Source organism: Saccostrea echinata, unplaced genomic scaffold (genome assembly GCF_033153115.1).
Source record: "Saccostrea echinata isolate AGI-Se365-2 ecotype Australia unplaced genomic scaffold, CSIRO_AGI_Sech_v1 ptg000020l, whole genome shotgun sequence".
NCBI classification, from domain to species: Eukaryota; Metazoa; Mollusca; class Bivalvia; order Ostreida; family Ostreidae; genus Saccostrea; species Saccostrea echinata.
Window position 1 is genome coordinate 5,528,361 of NW_026889769.1, and position 21,814 is coordinate 5,550,174.

Consider the following 21,814-nt stretch of genomic DNA (forward strand, 5'->3'; position numbering starts at 1 on the left):
AATAATCTTACTACATATTATATACTTGAAGCATACTTCCTATACTCATGTGTTTGTTACCATTTAAGGAGTTTCACACTGACATTTTGTAGGGAGCCATAGGGAAAGCTAAGGAGTGTGAGAGACTGAAGGAGGAGGGAAGGATGCCAGAGTCAGACGTAACCGCTGTGATACAGCGAGCTGATGTTATATCTTTCGGAACTCTAGCAGAAATGAACCATTTCCAGAGAGAAAGAGTCGTAGACTACAAAGACATGATGAAGAAATTCTTAGCAGGACAAATAAAATTCTACAGAGAGGTGAGCTTCTTCATTGGTGTGATGAATGTTTCAGGATTCGACACTGCTTTTCCGCAGAAAAAATCCTGCTTTTTTGCAACTAATCAAACACTATTCTATGATTTTATTTTTGGCTTTTCTGTGACTTATTTTAACATGTACCTCTTCTGTAAAACCTTTTGCCCCTGCTTACCATGGCAGTTCCTCTTGTATTGGTTGTACATGTAATATTGCTTTGCATATTTTACCTATACTGCATCAGTAAGACATATTGCCATTCCTTAACACTTTGACCTTCCTATATGTAAATCCATTGTATATTATACATTTGTTTATACATGTACCACGATTTGTTTCTGTATGAACAATTTCCAAAATGACTGAAACCTGTCACCGACCAGATTAAGTTGTGAAATTCATGCCATTCTGCAATTAGAGTTATTATCTTTTTGTGGTTTGACATGAATTTGCTGATTTAAAATTTCATTTCAATTGAATACTCAGTATTTAAAAGAATTTCACTGATTAATTATCTTATGCACAAAGATATACACTAAATAGATCTACTTATATATTTTTTTCAGATTACCCAAAAATTAGAATCAGCTCTCCAGAAATTTGACAATGCATAGCAGATAATGTTCACATAGTGCTTATAAAATTAATGACCTAGAAGACAAAAGTCACACTGCTGACTGCAGCAGCATGAAACTCTCAGCTGATTTAGAGTTGCTTGTGCAATCAACAAACCAAGGCATCTTATAGAATTACCTCTGCCAGAAAGTGGATGTTGTGTGGACAGATAGTGGACATCATATGGTCATACATTCCAGTAATTATAATGTCATACATGTAGTTTAGCAAAAGCAATTCTCTGACACAAATGATTTATTCTAAGACAACTCTGTGTATAATTACTACTAATCTATCTTTTTCTTTCTAAAATTTAATTTATTAAAATATATTTATTCTGCACTCTGAGAGCATTGTCACATGAGGGAAATATACTTTGTACATGTATTTTATTTTAAAGTCTTTAACTAAATGATGAGTAGGTGGTACTATTTATTGAAAATGGGTTTATGTCTTTATGAATAATTATTTGCCATTAGCATGGCCAGAAAAATACAATGTACAATGTACATGTATAATTTTGAAACATGAAAATAAAGAATTTGAAATTCTTTGTTGTGCAAAAAGGGGAAAATTCTATATGCAATCATTTTAAATATTTATTCTTTCAGTAACTTTGTAATTTCATTAAATATTACATTGTTGATCATTGTACAGGGCACTAAATTGGTTTAAAAAAGGTTGATATTTTTTCATAGTTTATCAACAATTTATTTCACTGGTTGCATTTGGCTTATTTACTACAGCTATCAATAAATATTCATGTATCTAAAAACTTTATGATTTATAATTATCAATATAGTATGGGATGAAAGTGCTTGTATTAAAATACTTTTGTTAAGACTAACATCATTTCATTGAAATAATTGCTTTGATCATTTTTCAAAGTCTAAAAGATGCTTGTCTTTCTCCTAGTCATTAAAACTCTTGTGTCATCTGGATAGCGTTCTTGTTTGTAATATGGTCTGTGCTACTTTGTAACTTGAATTATTATATGTATTACTAAGTGTACTTTTGATAATTATTTACATATATAATATACCTGTCCTTTCAGGTTTTACCATGTCAAACTATAACCAGTATGTAAAAATGTCCTATTCTCATCAGCTTTGTTTATATTACCATGTTAATTAGCCTTATGTATTCATTTTGCACACATATATAGGCATTATTATAATGGTGCAGTGATGAATGTTTATGCAAAATTTGTGGCAGTGTATTTGTATTTTGCATAAAGTGTGAAAGGTGTTATTTAGTTAATTGGACACAAATTGAGATATGTGTGTGGTATATGATTAAACTGAGAAATTAACCAAAACCAAATGGAGAGTGCTAACACAAATAGAATTACTCTTTTGTAGATTTTAGTGTTGTTTCATAGATAAAATTGTTAATGGGTTTGACTCTTTACTTGAATTTAAAAATTGCATCGTTCCAAATAAGTCCAATTTTGATCCCAAATATGAGATCCCCATCTCCATTCTCAGGGTAATGTTGCTTCGTCTCTAGCTGTATGTTGTACAGATGCAGACCCTTGTTTATATTGCATGTATATTTCTAAGAATGCTGGCACAATAAGTCACAAAGAATATTGCCATTTGTAAAACCAGTTTATTAATGATAGGACGTGTAATTTCAATGGTCCATCAGTTATGAAAAACTGCAGTTTCATTCATGAAAGCTTATTGTCAAAAGATTTTTGTTGACTTTGTTTTATGGTTGTTTGTGATAGAAATATTATTGGATATATTTTTCATGTGATAAATTGTTCATTGTTTACACCATTTACATTTTTTCCTCTAAGTTAATCATTTTACAAATATATTGACCTACTGTCATTGTGGACTCTTAAGAATTACAATGTATCTGTACTTGTGAAGAAATTTATGAGCATTTTAGATAAGGAACTGTTTCAATAATTTAAAGGATGATCAAAAAGTCAACCATATATGAAAATTCCATGGATACATTGTACATCTGGATTAATTATGAAGGATAAAAAGTGCATTTTATTTATCTTTCATGCTTTAAGAATCCTGACTGGACAGAGAATGACTTCTTGTCATGATGTGCCCTAAGAATTTTGTCATTTTACCGGTAATCATTAGGAAGTGTAGCTGAGAGATGGATGACCTATATAATGTGCCTATGAATAATCCTCTCTGAGAAAATCTTTTATTTCATATTAATGGCAGTAATCAACATTTTCATTATAGAATGTCAAAGTCACATTTACAAACTAAATGAATATTATCATAATATTGTTAGATGAAATGATTTGTGCAATATTTTAATAAAATAGTGAACAAACATGTAATACATGTATTATATCTGTATAATGTATTGGAAATTACACAGCTCTTAGTTTATTCACTTCAGCTGGTTTATATCGGTTTTTCCATTTTTCACAAAAAATGTAGCCAACTTTACCAATCTCTTTTGCATTCATTTGCTGACTTTGTTATTTATTAAATAAATATCAAAATATTGTAGAAATGAACTGTTAATTGTTTATCAAAATGTGCATTAACGGAAAGAACCAAGAAAAAAATTACCAAATATGCTATTCTACTATATCAAAAGAGTATCTCCTGCAAATGGAATTAGTCCTCAGTTGACTGAGATTAAAGTATACCCTTTAGGTTTGACTCTAAAATTGACTGAGTAGAATCATTGAATTGAGTGCCATATTTATTTATATACATAACACAGATGATAGGAGTACTTTCCCTCTTGGATTTACATCCCTTAGGGATTTTTGATTGATTTTTTTTTAAATATACCACCAAAAAAATGATTCATAAAAATTAAATAAGTTGAAAAGCCTTTGAAGGAAGTGATGTCCCATTCCCAACACCTTTGGTACACGTAATTGTTGCAGTCAATGGACTCATGAGCAGTGCAATCAAAAGTCCTGAAAATTATCTTTAAAAGGACTTCAATCTTTTTTTTCAGTGTTGCCAGTTATCATCTTTAAGACCCCCTTCCCTCCAAAAAATATCTCCTAAATTTTATGTTGGAAGCCCTTTAACAGAAGTATAATAATGAAGTTGTTACTGTAAAATAATTCCCATGTGTAAATGATATAGATGTTGGTTTATTATATGTATGATCAATAACTGATCGGTTTGATATGTAATTTCTTTATTTTGAACCAATTAATTTAGCATTTGTTAAATATTAGCAGGGAGCTATATACTAGTATTAGTATATAGGTCCCTGTTATTAGCCAGTGGCATCCTGTACCAAAATAAATGGTAGCTATTATAACCCCCCTCCCCCCATTTTTTTTTTCTTTTGTTTTTTTTTTCTGTTTAATTAAGGAAGCTCTAAACACTGCACATTAAAGAGTTCTATTTGTAGGGTAGTTTTATTGAGTTAGAGTGATCTGTCCCTAGAAGAAAAATAGAATAAATGGGAATCTACAGTTAATGACATAATTTCTTATGAATTAAAGTATTCTTATTGTTATGTTAGACCAAGATTAATACATCATTTCCATTAATTTTTCCGATGCAAGTAAACAACAGTGATTTCTGTTCACAAATAGTTCATTGTCTTTGAACATTTTTTCTGCAGAAATGAGGCAGGCACCCTATGTTAAAAATGAACTAATAACACGGAATATGTGCACCTTTATATGATATATTTTTCTCGAAGTCCAAAAAGCATTTTTCTTTAGTGTTGTTGTTGTTGTTGACTTTATCCGGATTAGTACGGTTTGGTTTCTATAGTAGAAAAAGATTAGGGTAATTCCAGATCAACAACGTACCCCTTCTAATATTTCACAACGAGATTGTAAGTACAAATACATTGTTAAAATCTCACATTGGATATGCATATATACATGTAGATGTTTGATATTGACACCTTAGTTTTATTGATTTTTTTCCACATCACTCATATTATTTGAATTCCATTACTCGGGATCTTAGTTTACCCAAATTCAGTTTTGCGGGAAAATTTAATTGCAGATTCGAGATGGTAGGTAGATGAAATTTTATGACTGTATTTATTGTAATATGTTAGACGGTGCGACCGTTGGTGAGGGCGGAGCCATCAAGTGAACATTTCTACATTTTATTGTTTAATGGTAGATCAGTGTTAAAATCAAATTATGTAATTAGTGTCAGGAAATCATAACAAAGTTAAGTTCTCTTACCTCAAATATTTTTCATTTCAAACAAATAAATTTAAAGGTATTTGGTTTTATAAATCTGGAAAACTTTTACTAAGACATTTCATCATGAATTGCCTAGCCAGAGCACTCAAAATCAAATAGCATAACGGGGAAAGAGCGTGCACTGAACCAGTCAAGGATTCAACCTACCCAGGCCCAAGAACTCTTAAACGTTAACTCTTTCCCCTATGTATCTGTCCCTTAATCTGTTAATTCATGCGTGAACTTGCATGGGCATCATTTCTTTTTCTTTCACGACTTAATTTAAAAACCCCAATCCAGAAACATGAAGTCATTTAATTCTCATCTTTTACTTCCTATCAGAAGTCGAACTTGGGACCCAAACTACAGAAAAATGATCTTACTCTTGGGTTATCAGGACACCTGGAAACTTATCATCTGACCAACACTAGGGCTGTGTATCATGAGGGCTAAAAGTATCAGTATGATCGCAAAATTTCTCTGAATTACTTTCTTAATTTTAATGGAAAAAATGTAGACTAATTTAACGTTTCTGCATTTTTTAATAACTAATCTGATTCGAATAGTCTTTAGTGCTTTATAAAACTAACATAAACGCAAGGTAATTTTTTTTTTCTTTTTAATATCTGGAAAAACAATTTTAACTCAATCTAATTAAAATTCGATGTTCCAAATCCGCTACGGCTTCTCAAACGGTAGCGGATTCGGAACATCTAATTTTAATTAGATTGAGATTTAACTCAATAGAAGGTTTTTTCCAGATATTAAATTGCATGTTTATGTGAAAACTATTAGAATTTTAAAAGCAAAACGTGTGAATAATATGGTACATTTCTGGGAAGTATTGAATAGAATATTTAGCGATGTATCGAACCCCCCCCCCCCCCCTTCTGCATCAGTAATTGATGTTTTGTGACATCCCTATCCACCACATAATTAATAAAAAAGATAATATATGGAAGCTTTAAAAAAAGATATTTTAGTACTACTCAACAACATTGACCTCTTTACATGGATTACCAGGGGTAACGTCAAATGAAGATTCTGTATTTGCAGTGGGTACTTTTTTTAAGCCAAGAGAATATTAAACTTCATTAATATACATGTCATGTGTTTTGCAGTCCCTCATGTATTGTTTAACTAGGTTTTCTCATATGATTTTGGACTTCATACACTGTCATAATCCACCATAGGTTCCAACTGGCTGAATAAATTTTCTGTTCTATATTTTTAAAAGTACTTTTTTAAAAGAAACATTAGAAATCATTTTATTTTATCCGTTGAAACGTATCCACATGTATAAATAGAACATGTGTTTGATTTGGTAGTTTGAGCTTCAAACATGTCCAAAGATTTTTCTTTTGATGGTGAGCTTCACGAAACTGAAATTTGACGCTAAAAAAATTTATAAAACTTCTGAGAAAAAAAATCACAATAACAAAAATGAGACACAGGCCTCCACCTGCAAATATATATAGGAACAAGCAGGTAATCAAAGACAAACAAACAAACAATAAATAAAACTAGAATTAAAAAATAAAATGCATACGCCTCCCCCTTCTTGAGTTCATACCAGAATTCAGTAAAGCTTTTCGTGCAATATTTTATCACTAAAACATTTTTTTAAATGTATTATTCAAGAAGAAAATTATACTACGTAACAAAAAATCTTATATTTCTAGTGTGTGTATTGAAAATAACCCTGAAGACATTTCATAATAAATAAATTTTATTAACAAATAAATTAGAGTTGTTTCTTTTCTCTAAAGGCTAGTGAAAGGGGCCACAGTAAGATCCGCCCCTCCATAGTGCGTAGTACGCAGTCTAGACAGTGACGTCACTGGAATTCGTTTTTGTTTCTCCAAAAACATAGTAAGGTTTATTAAAAGGTGAATAAATCTCTTTTTAAAGTACCTTACCCTTGTCTAATTGTAAATTATCCTTCGTCCTCTTACGTACATTCATAGCTAAATATGCAGATTTCAAAGATGTAAAAGTTCAACATCTTACCTATGTAGAGTTTTTCTGTAAAACCACTTTTCCAAAGGAACCATCGTCTATGCTTAAAAAGAGAGTGCGCATATGAAATATTAATTATTACAGGTTGTTAAAAATTCAACAGTTTCCGCTGATTCAGTCAATGAATGACGTCACATGTCAGATCTATGACGATCGGGTGCAAGTTAGTTGAAAACGAAAGTAACAAGGATGTTTACTATAACGGTGTTTTTGATTATTAGAATTGATAAAACTTTATTAACGCAGGATTGGAATTAAAATTACGATTCTCAAGCATCTCGTTTATGCGGGAATTTGTCGCGAGATTCAAGATGGAAAAGACTATGGACGCCATATTGGCGACAAGGTTCTCAGTTCCATAGATATTGTAATAAAAATATAGTTTACAATAGAATTCAATGTATTTTACATACATACGTGTTACCTATAGGGAGAGCTTCGCTCTCACGGGCCCGAAGGGCCCGTGAGAGGGCTCCGCCCTCTATTAATCAAGAACGTTATTTATTTTTGGAATTAAGTTGAGATAGTTTGTACTTAAATTTAAAGTTTAAATGAGATATCTGAAAAGTAATAGCTTTGTTCAGTAAATACAGACAGTGAGTACATTGATTTTCCTCAGAGCACAGAACCTTGTGTCTACTTCAACTCTCCGTCGGGATGCTGGTATGGGGATCATTGCAGATACTCCCACATCAAAGGTGTGGCTCCGAGATGTCGCTTCTACAGGTAAAGATTAATGCTAAACACATTTTATTATGTAATTTTTTGGGGGATGCGGGAACCACTTGATCAAGTTCATTATGATAATTATCTGATTATGACGTAATTTATGTTACAGGAAAGCCTAAGGAGAAAATGTTAGGCTGGACCGGGAATCGAACCCGGACCCCTGTATCACTAGTCAGGTGCTCTAGCAACTGAGCTACCCAGGCTGATGTCCACGGCCCAATCCATTACACTTCTTCCCTCCTTAAATTGTCTTCACACAACCCAACACAATCCAAGTTTATATTTTCCCTTGGTAGGACTTTCACTTGCAAGTCCAGGGGTGGTCAACAACATCAAATTATGAAACCAGAACACAGAAAATGTATGGCCAGACCAAGAATCGAACCTGGAGTCTGGGACCCATGCATCACTAGTCATGTGCTCTACCACCTGAGCTATTCAGGCCATTATCCACAACCCAAATCATTACAATTATTAAATAAGGCAAACAGGCAAAGCTTTAAAACAAAAACAAAGAAATAACAATAAGAAATGTACTGACTTCAAATGTGAGGTCTCTAGTTCCTCAACAGAGAACACAGTAAGAACATTCATGAAATTTTGATAAGGACAAGAATGAAATGGGTGTCCGGCTAGAGCAGTGGTTCACACTCACTTCTCACCACTGTGATCTAAGTTAGACCCCAATTAACAGGTCTAGGCGGCCTCTGTTTCTGGAGGATAGATTTTATCCTCTAAAAACAGAGGATAGAGGTGTCGCCACCTATCGGATTTTTCAAAACAAAGGGCAGTTAACTCTTAACCAAACAAATAACAGCAACTCTTGCATTTATCAGTTTGTGAACCGTAACAATTAAACCGTAAAATTTCATGTGATGATAGATAAATCTAGATATTAAATCAGTATAACATTTATTTTGTAATTGCTGTCAATCAATTATTTAGTTTTAATTAAACTATAAAGCTTAGTTAACAACGATTACCCTTACCTGTCTGAGACATCAATTACAACCAAGCTGATTTTCTGGTACCGTAATTATGTGTAAAACGGTTTACAAATTTTGATAAATATTTTTTTTTTTTGAAAAATTAAGTTTAAGTATTACTAGTATTTCATTTAATGAATAATCCTGAAACACATCATTTTTGTAATATTTTGTTTTAATTTATTATACATATGTATGTACATGTATATAATAATGTTAATTTCTTAGTAAACATGTTAAATTATCTATTTTATTTAATTATATGCTTTTCAAATAATTTATTTTTTTTTATAATATTATTTTTTTTATCTGTTTAATTTATATTCATTCATTGCTTAAATTATAAGGCAGAGTATCTTTTGTGTTTAAAATACGTTTCCTTCTGTGTTTCTTTTTTTCTTCATTTTTAAATTAAGAGAAAAAAATATGAAAGTAATATTATTTAAGTACCTTTTTATATGTCTTGATAGGGAAAAGCATAAAAATATATATATAAAAAATGCCAAGAAATATTAAGTAAAAATGGAGTGCAAGAAGTGCCAACTTTGAAAGCGTATTGTAAAAATTCTAGACATAGAATCTCAAATCGCCACATACAATCGATAGTTAAATGTTTGAACTTTAATATACATGTACTCTGGTACTTGCACTTTTTGATTAAAGGTAGGCACGAGGCTTTTGAAAATTACCTGTGTTATCCTCTGAAATTGGAGGATAAACTATCCCACAATGCAATGCGGTTTCCATATATGGTAAAAAATTTGGCCGCCATGTTGAATCTAGCTATCCTCCAAAAACGGAGGCCGCCCAGACCTGATTAATGGCAGTGGTTGTATGTGAGAGGGCAAAGTGGTCACCCACTCCAACACGTGGATTTTCTCTGGGTATACTCCAGTTTCCTTCCACAGAAATGACCTTGTGCCAACATCCGTGCAATAAAGGGCACAATTCGGAAATAAGCTTTCATGGGCTATTGATCCTTGATATCATATATACGTATATCAGTGTTCCAGCTAGGGTGAAATAGAGGGGCGCTGCGCCCCGCCCTCAAATCAGTACGCCCCTCTGCCCCCCACAAGCGCCCCTGTGTCCCCTGTTAGTGTCCTGTATTATTCTGACTGTCCTTTTCCCTCATTAGAATAATTAGTGTGTTCCAATGCAGATTATCTAAGGACAATCAGCAATTCACACCTCCTGTCATAGACGATTACGCAACGAAACTCGTATTACGGTACCTATGTAATGTACAGGTGCCCACTTTCAATTACAGGAGATTAGGTAATTACTTTGATCACTTGACAGTCTGAATAGGGGTTAAAAGCTCAAATACTTTGAGAATGTCCAAGTTATCTGTTTTAATAAATATAAAACGAGTCATGTATTATAGCGTTCTAAAAATAAATCGCGAAGTGAAAGTAGAATTAACATTGACCTTCATTTCTTATTTATAAATTCTTGACGTTTTTTCTGAAAAAAAGAAGGAATTAAATATTTAATAGCACAGAAACAAGTATAAATATTCATTCATTTTCTCCTTAATTATGATTTTTGACACTCTGGAAGGTATTTTATGAGATTACAAGATATGTACATATTAAATGTGTTCTATTTCATTGCAGAAGTTTAAAATCTTAATTTAATTAATTAAGTATCTGCTAATAACATGACCAATATGATAAAACAAGCAAAAAAGATATTGGTTTTAATTTGTAAGTTTAATACTAGTTTAATATGTTACTTATAACCTACAAATACTGTATCCATATTTTATATATTTGCCAAAAACAGACCCAATCGCATGTAGCACATGTACTGCACTGAAGATGTGAGACACCAGCTAGTTTATAAGAATTATGGTTTTGTTTTTGAAAATAGGAAATAAGAATAGAAAATGATTAAAAAAGAAGAAGAAAAGTAATATTTATTCTAAGAGGATTTTTTAAATTCCTTTTTATATGTTAATTTATATACTAGCTATAGATTAGGCCTTAAATGTGTGTTTATATATCTTTCAAATCAATAAGGTTAAGAAAATTAATATTTGAAGGAGTTCATTATTATAAGGGTGAAGTAATGAGATACGCCTTTGTAACAAAAGCTCGTGACAAACGGTATACGTGGCGAAAAAGTGCCCTCCTCTTGCAGACTTGCACCCCTCCATTTTCAGATCCTAGCTGGAACACTGTATATATACCAAATATACATTATTATTATTATTAAAACATTAACCTAGAAACTTTAAATTGTGATCTCTATTTATGTTGTATCATTACATTGAAGTGTTAATTCATTTTCACAGTGGACCAGGTACTTGTAGAAATGGAAATCAGTGCTACTTCAAACATGTTGAACCTGATTGTGCAAAAAAGATTGTTAATGGTTAGTAAAAATGTTTCCTTCTAAGGATATAGTAAGTGATACAGAACACCTATTTATCCACACATTACATATCTGCTTGAAGGAATATTTAATTTTTGTAAAATAATTACAGCAAAGGAGATAGTAAGCATCCTAGTACATTTACGTAAAATCACTTATTTTCCTGGAGTCAGACTTTTGTTGTTTGACAAAAATATATTGGTGAGTTTCATGGTTGAAAAATTGTTGATGTGTTTTATATTTAAAATTTAACATTTCATGGAAGACATGAATTTGTGGATCTCTTCACACCATGGAAACAGTGGAAATCCCCTCATTACACCCCCCCCCCCTTTGAAAATGAGTTATTTCACAGTATTTAAATTTCTAAATAGCAATGTACAAAATAGTATTCCATTATATTCAGCTGTGGTGAAATCAGAAGTTGACAAAGACTTAGAGGATGCTCTTCAGACTTTATCATTGAACTCTGGTGACCTTAAGTCGGGGAAAATCCAGAAAAAAGTGGAAAAGGCAGACACCAGAGGAAACTCTTCTCCTGGAGGTGACACCAGGCAGGTCATCTGTAAAGAGAAGTACTTGTCTGTAAAGGTAAATCAAAAAGTTTTATTTAATGAGAGAGGAATACTTTTCAATAAAGGTAAATTAAGGGATCTTACATAATGAGAGAGGAATACTTTTCAATAAAGGTAAATTAAGGGATCTAACATAATGAGAGAGAAGTACTTGTCAGTAAAGGTAAATTAAAGGATGTTATATAATTAGAGAATTTATATTGCTCGTACACTAGAGAGTAAACTTTGAGGAAATTATTTGATTCACTACACATTTTCTTTTCAGAAGACTCTTCCTATTTTATAATATACATGTACATATGTATGTTTTGAACCTGCAATTTTTCTGTATTCTAGTTTTTTTATACGCCCTTCTTAAGACGGGACGTATTATGTTATGGCGTTCATGTCTGTCCGTCTGTCCATCTGTTAGCTTTTTTGTGTGCGGCTCATAACTTTAATACAGCTAAACTTCGAAATCTCGAACACGGATATCTCGAATACCCCGGATATGTCGAAGTAAGGCCGCGGTCCCGACGAAATTTGCTTTATAAATGATTAAAATAAACCCCTCTATGTCGAACACGGTAATGTCGAATACCCCGGTTATCTCGAAGTAAAATTGTGTACCCATTCATTAAAATCACATGCGTTATCTCGAAGTCAGGATAATTTTCCGCTCTGATGATCAAGTCCGTTAGGTAAACTGAATGCTCTATTGATAACAACCACCTGTCTGTCACGCACGGGTTACCTGTGTTCCTGTGATCAATAGATAATAGCGCGATAATTATACCATGTGTAAGTATGGCTTACCCTGATTTTAATTATGCAAGCCAAAGGTTGTGTGTATTAGTCTTATGCATACGCATGGATGACACGTTAATTGTTTTGTGGCTGGGGTACTTTATGTTGATATCGCTATTTAATGCTATGTGTAATATGCGCTCTTGCATAGTTTATGCATATGAAATTATAAACATCAATGTGAAACAAAATTCTGTAATTTATGCAATAAGAATTTATTTTCCCTATATGAGTGCGCAGAATTTACAATCATCAGTACACACCATCATGTGAGCGTGTGTCGCAGTGAAAACTCGAGTTGTGCTGTAGTGCCCTATGATTATACCCCCCGCAAACGAAGTTTGGGGGGGGGGGTATATTGGAATCAGCATGTCCGTCCGTCTGTCTGTAGACGAGATTTTGTCCGGACCATTTCTTGGAAACTGTTGGAAGGATTTGTCTGAAAATTTATACACTTATTATTCACCATATGAAGGTGTGCACCTGGTATTTTCATTATGATTGGATAATTATTTTGCATTTTACAGGTGTTTTTTTCATTTTTATTATGTGGTTTTGTCTGGATCTGTTCCCAGAGACTATTGCATAGATTTGTATGAAAATTTGTACACTTATTATTCACCATATGAAGATGTGCACCTGGTATTTTCAACATTATTTGATAATTTTTCTGTATTTTACAGGTGTTTTTTTTTTTTAATTTTTATTGACTTAGTCATTTCGGGTTCATGTCTAAGGTTTGAGACATAGAATCTAGAACATCTGTACAAAAATGTGAACTACAGCTTAAAACTACTCATTAGAACTTAAAAAAAACCCCACAAAGTATTAAAAACAGTTTTTACATTACACAGCAGATAGTGTAAATCCATTTGTCCCTTGAGAGTAATGAGTGGACATGCATCCAGTTAAAGACTAATTAATGAGTTCAGTGTGGGAAGCTGTTAGGGCATCTCTGATCAAGCAGGTCTTATCTATATCTCTGGGGAATTGGGCAGAAAGAAATAAAGATCTCTGTTGTCTAAGTCTCTTAATTGTAATTTATGTCTGTCAAAATACATAGTTACTAAAACCAGCCTTTTATTTTTAAAATGAGTTTGATATAAAGGTATTAAAATCAATTTGATTTTCTATAATTAATTATGATATTTTTTTTTTCAACAATCAATTTGCAGAGTGTCATGTCTCACAAAGATGGCAGATAGTTGCAAACTATTTTTTCAATGTAATAAAAAACACTGTAATTATTAGTGTTGATGCTTTATTAGGCTGCACCTTAGTTTCATTCATTAAATAAAGTGCCCCACCACAGCATGATATGCCCATCAAATATTGTTAAATTATCATAAACAGTTTAGATTCAATTGTTCGAATGACATCTTAGCGAGACAAGGCAGTCTGCAATTTGTTGTAAAGATATAAAAATTCAAATAAAAAATGTACAATAAATAATTAGTTTAAATTATATTATACAATATCATATAAGTTTTAATTATTATATACAATATCAAATTAGTTTTAATTACGTCAAATTTATCTTGAAAGTAAGACTAGCCAACAAGAACAATTCAATACAACAAAAGCAATTAATTAAGAGACTGATTCCTTTTGCCCATTTCCCAAGAGATGTAGAAAACACCTGCTTGATCAGAGATGCTCTGCCAGTTATCTCCTCACACTAAACTCATTAATTTATCTCTAATTTGACATGCAATTTTCTGCTATCAAAATTTTCCTTGACCAGTGCCTGATCATTACACCCATGGGAGAGGTGGAATTTTTGTTGTTATAGATTACTATAAAGAACATAATGAAAAAAATAAGACTAGTATTTTCTTGATTTAACACTTTTTTAATAAAGATACTGCAATACTCTGACATCTTTTGGGATTGTGTAATTTAAAAGTTAAAAGACATAGTTTTTTGATTCTAAGTCTTATGATTTTTCCATATTTGGCCGTAGCGTCTTTATTAAAGGTCAGAGCGACCTGATTTTAATGTGCGACACACCTTCTACCCTAGATGTATCAGCTGACAAAGTTTGATAATTCTAGGCCTAATAGTATTAAAGTTATGAGCCGGACATGAAAAAGCTAATGGACGGACGGACATGAACGCTATAACATAATACGTCCCGTCTTAAGATGGACGTATAAAAAAATATAATGAGTAATTAAATTTTCACTGAAAATGTTTATGGAAATTGTGAACACCTCTCACATCTAGAAAACATTAGTGATTTGGTACTTTCTCTGAAAAACCCAGCGGGGGGTATTTGTCCCTTTCGGACAGTTCTAGTTCAGCGTTGTTCTGTAGTTAGACAAAAGTGCGTGTTTCTTCTTTTGCATTTGATTTTATTACAATAAAATATTTTCTTTTAACTGATTATACATGTATGAACATGTTTTTCCAATAAAAAAAAATGTATATATATTTCGTTTGCGTTATTCTGACAGCGACCGGTTTTAAATTTACAATGCGTAGATGATATCCGGTTATGTATACATGGGAAACGATGCTAGCGGTTGACTTGCCGGGTTGGTAGAAGGATTATACTTCTGTGCATATTATACAAAGTTTTTATTTTGTGAATTAAAAAGAGGATGTAAAAATCATTTTAATGCTAAATACATGATTGTATATTAAAGAAATCGTAAACGAAATTTCAAACAAAAAGGAATTTTACATGTTTCTACTATTAAGTTCATGTTCACTGCACTAAGTATATTTGAAGTTCATTAGAATTATAACCCTCGATATGTCGAACCCTCGGATATCTCGAAGTTCATCAACGGTCCCGTCAACTTCGAGATAACGAAGTTTAACTGTACTATTAGGCCTAGAATTATCAAACTTTGTCAGCTGATACATCTTGGGTAGAAGGTGTGTCTCACATTAAAAATAGGTCGCTCTGACCTTTAATTAAGATGCCATGGCCAAATATGGAAAAAATCCTGTCCGGATCAGAACTAGAAAACTATTAGACTTAGAATCATCAAACTTGGCCAATTTATGCATCTTATGTAGAAGGTGTGTAGCAACATATTTCAAGGTCACTGTGGCTTTTAATTTAAGTGAAATTTAAAAAAAAAATGTCTCTATACTATTGAATTACACAATACCCAAATGTAAGAGTCTTGCAGTATCCTTATTAAAAAGTGTTAAATCAAGAAAATACTTTTTTTTTTCATTATATACTTTACAGCAATCTATAACAAATGTAATGTTATAAGAGAAATTCCACCTCTCCCATGGGTGTAATTATCAAGCACTAGTCAAGGAGAATTTTGATAACAGAAAATTGCATGTCAAATTAAAGAGAAATTAATGAGTTGTAGTGTTAGGAGCTAACTGGTAGAGCATCTCTGATCAAGCAGGTGTTATCTATATCTCTTGGAAATTGGGTAAAGGAATCAGCCATCTTTGATTAAATAGATTTTGTTGGCTAGCCCAATTTTTATGCCCCGCCATGAATATGGCCGGGGCATATAGTGTTTGTCATGTCCGTCTTCCGTCCTTCCGTCTGTCCTTCCGTCACACTTTGCATTTAGCTCTGTTCAAAGCTCAGTTTCAAAGAAACTGTCCAAGATATTTTTATCAAACTTCATATGCTGATAGATATTGATGAGAGCTATGCAACTGCATCAACATTTTTTTGACCTTGACCTTCCCTTTAACCTTGACCTCACTTTTCTTAAATTAGTGTTTAGCTCAGTTTTAAAGATACAATTAAAGAAAGTGTAATCACACTTCATATGTTGATATATACTAATGTAAGTTATTCAACTGCATCAACATTTTTTGACCTTGACCTTTCTTTTGACCTTGACCTCACTTAAACAAACTTCATATGCTGATATATACTGATGAGAGCTATTAAAATGCATCAATATTTTTTACCTTGACCTTTCCTTTGATCTTGACCTAACTTTTCTTAAATAAGTTTTTAGCTCAGTTTTAAAGATACCATTCAAGATAGTGTTATCAAACTTCATATGCTGATACATACTGATGAGAGCTATTCAACTGCATCAATATTTTTGACCTTGACCTTTCCTTTGACCTTGACCTCACTTTTCTTAAGTTAGTGTTGAACTTCATATGCTGATACATACTGATGAAACATTTTTTGACCTTGACCTTTCCTTTGACCTGACCTCACTTTTCTTAAATTAGTGTCAAACTTCATATGCTGATGCATACTGATAAGAGTTAACTGCATCAATATTTTTTCACCTTGACCTTTCCTTTGACCTTGACCTCACTTTTCTTAAATTAGTGTTTAGCTCAGTTTTAAAGAAACCATTCATAATATTTTATCAAACTTCATATGCTGATACATACTGATGAGAGCTATTCAACTGCATCAACATTTTTGACCTTGACCTTTCCTTTGACCTTGACCTCACTTTTCTTAAATTAGTGTCAAACTTCAGATGCTGATACATACTGATGAAAGCTATTCAACTGCATCAATATTTTTTCACCTTGACCTTTCCTTTGACCTTGACCCCACTTTTCTCAATTTGTGTTAAAATGCTTTATTACTAATATACCCTCAGCGGGGCATTCATGTCCTATGGACATATTTCTAGTTAAAATCAATTTGGTGAAAAGTAATTAAAACTAATTTGATATTGTAAAATAAACTAATTTGATATTGTATAATATAATTAAAAACTATTTATACCCGGGGGGTGGGGGAGGGGATATTGGAATCAGCATGTCCATTTGTCCGTATGCACTGCAGCTTAAAACCAGTCTGACATTAAATCTCAAAAATATCATCAAGTATTTTTTAAAAAAATGTTTTATGGTAGATAGTCCCTACAAATCTAAGAGTCATGCAGTAACCTTATTAAAAATGTTGCATCAAGATTACACAAGTATAAATCTTTGTAAATTAAAAAAAAACTCTGTTTTCAACAGAATGGCATAAATATGCATTTTTACTGCAATACAGACTACAAAGCAGACAGTGCAGATCCATTCATCCCTTGGGAGTAATGAATGGACATGCATCCAGTTAAAGATTATAATTAATTAATGAAATCAATGTAGGAAGGCTAGCTGTCTCATTCATTTCTGTTAGAGAATCTCTGATCAAGCAGTTCTTATCTGCATCCTTTGGGAACTAGACAGAAGATCTTCTAGTCAGTTTATAGCATATGTCATTTGATGGCCAGCCTTTTATTTTCAAAATTAATTTGGTATAGATTAAATTGTTAAGACTAATTTGATATTGTTATTGATTTTGAAAATATCAAACAAATACGAAAGAGGGGGGGGGGGGGGGGGGGGGGGAGGTTGCAAATGGGCATTGTCAAGCTCTGACACAACCAGCTGAGAAATCTATGATGTAATATTTGTTATAACTAATGCCTACACTACAGGAGATGTATAAACAGCAAATTTTATAAGGAATGGAAAAATCATGGAAATCTTTGAATCAAGGTTGACATGATTTTCTTGCACTCTAAACTGTTTATGAGAATTGAACAATATTTGATGGGCAGGCGTATCATGCTGTGGTGGGGCACTTTATTAAAGAAAACAAGTTTGCTCATATTATATAAATTTTACACTTCTCAGCTGATAATATCCATTATTTAACCTGTTACCAGGAAATTCTTACTGTAATGGAGTTGGATTGAATTCCAGTCTGAGCTCTACCAGTATAATTTTCTCCTCATAGATTGATATTCCTGGTCTTAAACAAGAGGAGAATGAAGAATTTTGTGATAATACCCCAGTCACTTCCTTTGAATCGGGAGGAAATTCTGATGAACCAAAGACCAAGGGGGAGAATAAAAAGACCGATGAAAGTGGCCTCATTAAATGTGGTAAGTCTAAGGTACTGTTACATGTTTGTTTGTGGTTCAAATTTAAATGATAAAATAATTGATTGAAAGTTTGCTAAGTATCTCTATGAGAAAAGCAATTAAAAAAAAAGATACTCAAGGCATACATAACAAGATTCCTAGCATTGCATATTCTTTAGGATGCTTGTTTATGACTGCTAGCAAAATATATAATCTAAATGTAAATACATGTATATAGAGACACTGAAAGTTGAGCAAAATAATGTGACCATTAAATACTAAATTTAAAATCTTAATCCACTAAAAATTATTCACATATCACATTACTAAGTCCAGAATCTTGTACATAAATGTAGAGACATAATATCCATGTACACTGTACATGTAGGCAAAACTAACTTCATTAGATTTTTGTCAACTTAGGAGAATGTGGAAAACTTATTCACATGAAAGTTTTGCCAAAGATTCCAAAAGATATCCAAAGTACTGCCAGTGACAAGGAAAATGATACGTGTTGTGATGAAGAGGATGAAGATAATGTGTTGGATGTCAGCGGTGGAAGTGACTTCACACACGAATATGATGAACTGGAGCAGCATTACAGAGACATGCTTCTCAGCATGAACAAAGAGCACCTAAATTTCCTTCAACAAGACCCTCGCTTCCATCAGGAGACATTTTGTGGTGTTTGTGGTCGAGTATTCGGAAAGGCACGTCACCTTCTTCAGCACATCATGGATAAGGTCAAGTCAGAAAATGATGAGGAAGATCACAAAGAACTTCTACATGAGCTGGTCTTGGCTTTTGCAAGTAAATACCCCTATATTGGAGTCCTCTTAATTTTAATATCTGTTTAATACTACAGACTTCTAACTGGTGTCCTGTCCATATGTCTTTTGTGTGTCACCTGTAAACTTTTCACTCTTTCAACTTCTGCAAACCACTGGGCTAATTTCATCCAAACTTGGCCTTCCTTGAGTGAGAGACTCAAGCTTGCTCAAATGAAAGGTCTTGCCCCATTTCAGGGGTAGATACTGTAAATCATTTTTTATTCGCAAGAACTTTATTTTCGCGTAATTATGCAAGATAATGTGCTCGCGAAAATTTCATTCACACGTATTTTAGTATTCCTAAAGATTATATAGAACAATAACCACAATTTGTGAAAATTTTGTCTCGCTAATAAAGAGTAATTGTCTATCACACGAAAATAAGGTGTCACAAAAATATAGTGATCTACAGTACTGTAATTAGGAAATAGGGTAAGGTCATTTAAAGATGTTCTCAAGAACCACGGGGATAGTAAAAGTAATACTTTATTGAAAGCATGTTGTTTCAAATCAGTGGGAACTACTGGGCTAATAAGGATAAAACAAATAATTGAAAAACATCCATTTTGATTATAGATAAATTGTGGCCTCTGAGGCAAAGATTGGGCCACAATAGGGTGTCAAAATTTTTAAAATGGGAATTTATATGAAAATAAAATGGGAATATACATGTACATAGAAAAAGAATTCTGGAAAAAAAATGTACTCCAGTGCATGAACCACAGAAATAAAGTTAGTCGGCAGGCGCGTAGCCAGAATGGAAGTGAAGTGTACGCTGAGAACGGCAGGGTTGGGGGGGGGGGTTAGGTTCTTACTTAAAGGTTAGGTTCTGAAATAAGTGGGGGGGGGGGGAGGGGGCAGGCCACCCCCTGGCCCCCCTAAGCTACGTGTCTGCTGGTGAGGGCCCAGAAGCTCCTGAGTTTTACCAAATATTTCATTCATTTTCTTGCAAAATAAAAATTACGCCATTTAGCTTTTGTTAAGAAAATAAAAGACATAGTAATATTAATTATTTTAACATAAATTTAAAATTTCCATGGAAAAACATTGTACATGTAGTTTAGGTTTAATATTTAGACGATATATTGGTATCATATACTCTTTTTTCAACGTTCAAAAATGGGATACTAAATGTTAATTATTAAACAAAAAATATCGTTTTTTAAATTATATACTAGTAGATCATAGCATTCAGCAATGTGTTTGATCTCAAAATCTTTTCAAAACAATATCAATGTATTAAAGAACAATTACAAATTAATGAATAGGTTATTGGGATTTTCCAATGATTTAATAAATGATTTCAAATTTTATTATACAGTCATAATAATATAAATTCAAATCGAAACAGTTTTACACAAAATAATTCGAAACACGAATACTTGTTGGATGGTTATGAGATTTTTTCTTTGAACCTCACTCTTTCTCCCCTAGTCGTTTTTTTTTTGTTTGTTTTGTTTTGTTTTGTTTTTTTTTTTTTTGAAAAATGATGTGTACGCACTTGCGTATTTGCATATAGGCAGTTATGCGCCTGGTCGGTTTAGAACACAAGCATTACCATGTAAATATACATGTATGTAGATTCAAATTTGATCAAATAATGGCACTGGAAGTTAGAAAGGAGTACAACAGGGTTCAGAGTTTTTCACAGAAACATACTAGTATAAATTCCTTCAAGAATAATAGCTAAAATTTTAACTTCATGCCTCTGTACTGTAAATTAAAATGATTGAAAACCGAGGATTTTTAGTTGCTGACTTATGTGAGCATTATGACCCTTGTGCACATTATTATTTATTTTTTAAAATTTCAAACTTACGAAATAACTTGGAACTATAAAAAAAAATCCCTCAGATTAATTAAACAGGTGAATCTAGATCCTATTTCTTCAAATGAATGTTCAATTAACTTAAAAGGTCTCCATTGTATATCGTAAGTTAAGTACCTTTGAACAATATCTTTTATTTTCATCTCTTTCTAAATTTATTTACAGGGATTAAATATATTTCTTTACAGCACAACTATTTTTACTTTCTGTTTCATGTAACATGTTTACAAATGACTGATATTAGAACTAATAGAGAGCACTAACAAATACCTCTTTTTGGAAGTGTTTGCATTATCACCTGTCTGTAATTTACAGCCCGTGACATAGGCCTAGATGATGACAAGGAGTGTATGGAGACACTGCTGCTCCACCTGGTGGCCTCCTACACAGGGGGCAGCGACTCCTCCAGTGACTCAAACCATGGAGGACTGGATCGCTTTCTCAGGTGAGTGAAACTTGCCCCGAGACTAAAGAAAATGGTCGCCAAGTAATTACTCAGGATCAAATTTATCAAAAATTTTATTATTAGGAAACACTGTAAACAGTGTACATGTATACAGAGTATGGTATCAATATTACATTATTATTTTTTGAAGGATGCTGGCGTTTAGAAAGCACTTTTGTGACTCAGATGATTCAGACTACATCAGTAATCCCTGGGGGTATGATGAAGATGATATGTTTGAGTTGGCTTGTCAAGGGATTAAGCCATGGGATCCTGAAGCAGGAATGGCTCTAGCTGTTCTAAATGGGGATATTGACTTTTGAAAAAAAAAAATGAATGGAC

General features: G+C 32.7%; 2 protein-coding genes across 2 annotated transcripts in view; both read left to right on the forward strand.

Moving 5' to 3' along the window:
* LOC133189987 (sorting nexin-33-like) overlaps positions 1-3,407 on the forward strand; it is a 31,879-nt gene extending 28,472 nt beyond the window's left edge. Inside the window, exons 15-16 of the mRNA XM_061325443.1 lie at positions 93-299; positions 863-3,407. Of these exons, the coding sequence (XP_061181427.1) occupies positions 93-299; positions 863-910 (255 nt within the window). The 3' untranslated portion in view covers positions 911-3,407. The remainder of the gene's footprint in view (positions 1-92; positions 300-862) is intronic.
* Positions 3,408-4,854: 1,447 nt separating this feature from the next.
* LOC133190110 (uncharacterized) lies at positions 4,855-21,814 on the forward strand. Its single transcript, XM_061325582.1, has 8 exons — positions 4,855-4,895; positions 7,712-7,818; positions 11,107-11,186; positions 11,593-11,777; positions 18,243-18,390; positions 18,793-19,179; positions 21,343-21,472; positions 21,624-21,814. The coding sequence occupies exons 1-8, from the start codon at positions 4,893-4,895 to the stop codon at positions 21,793-21,795; spliced, it is 1,212 nt and encodes a 403-aa protein (XP_061181566.1). The 5' UTR covers positions 4,855-4,892; the 3' UTR covers positions 21,796-21,814.

Excerpts from the sequence above, each read along its gene's own strand:
- LOC133190110 (XM_061325582.1), top strand. Across the intron at positions 7,819-11,106 it reads CCGAGATGTCGCTTCTACAG|TGGACCAGGTACTTGTAGAA; the intron begins GTAAAGATTAAT and ends TCATTTTCACAG. Across the intron at positions 19,180-21,342 it reads GCTGGTCTTGGCTTTTGCAA|CCCGTGACATAGGCCTAGAT; the intron begins GTAAATACCCCT and ends TGTAATTTACAG.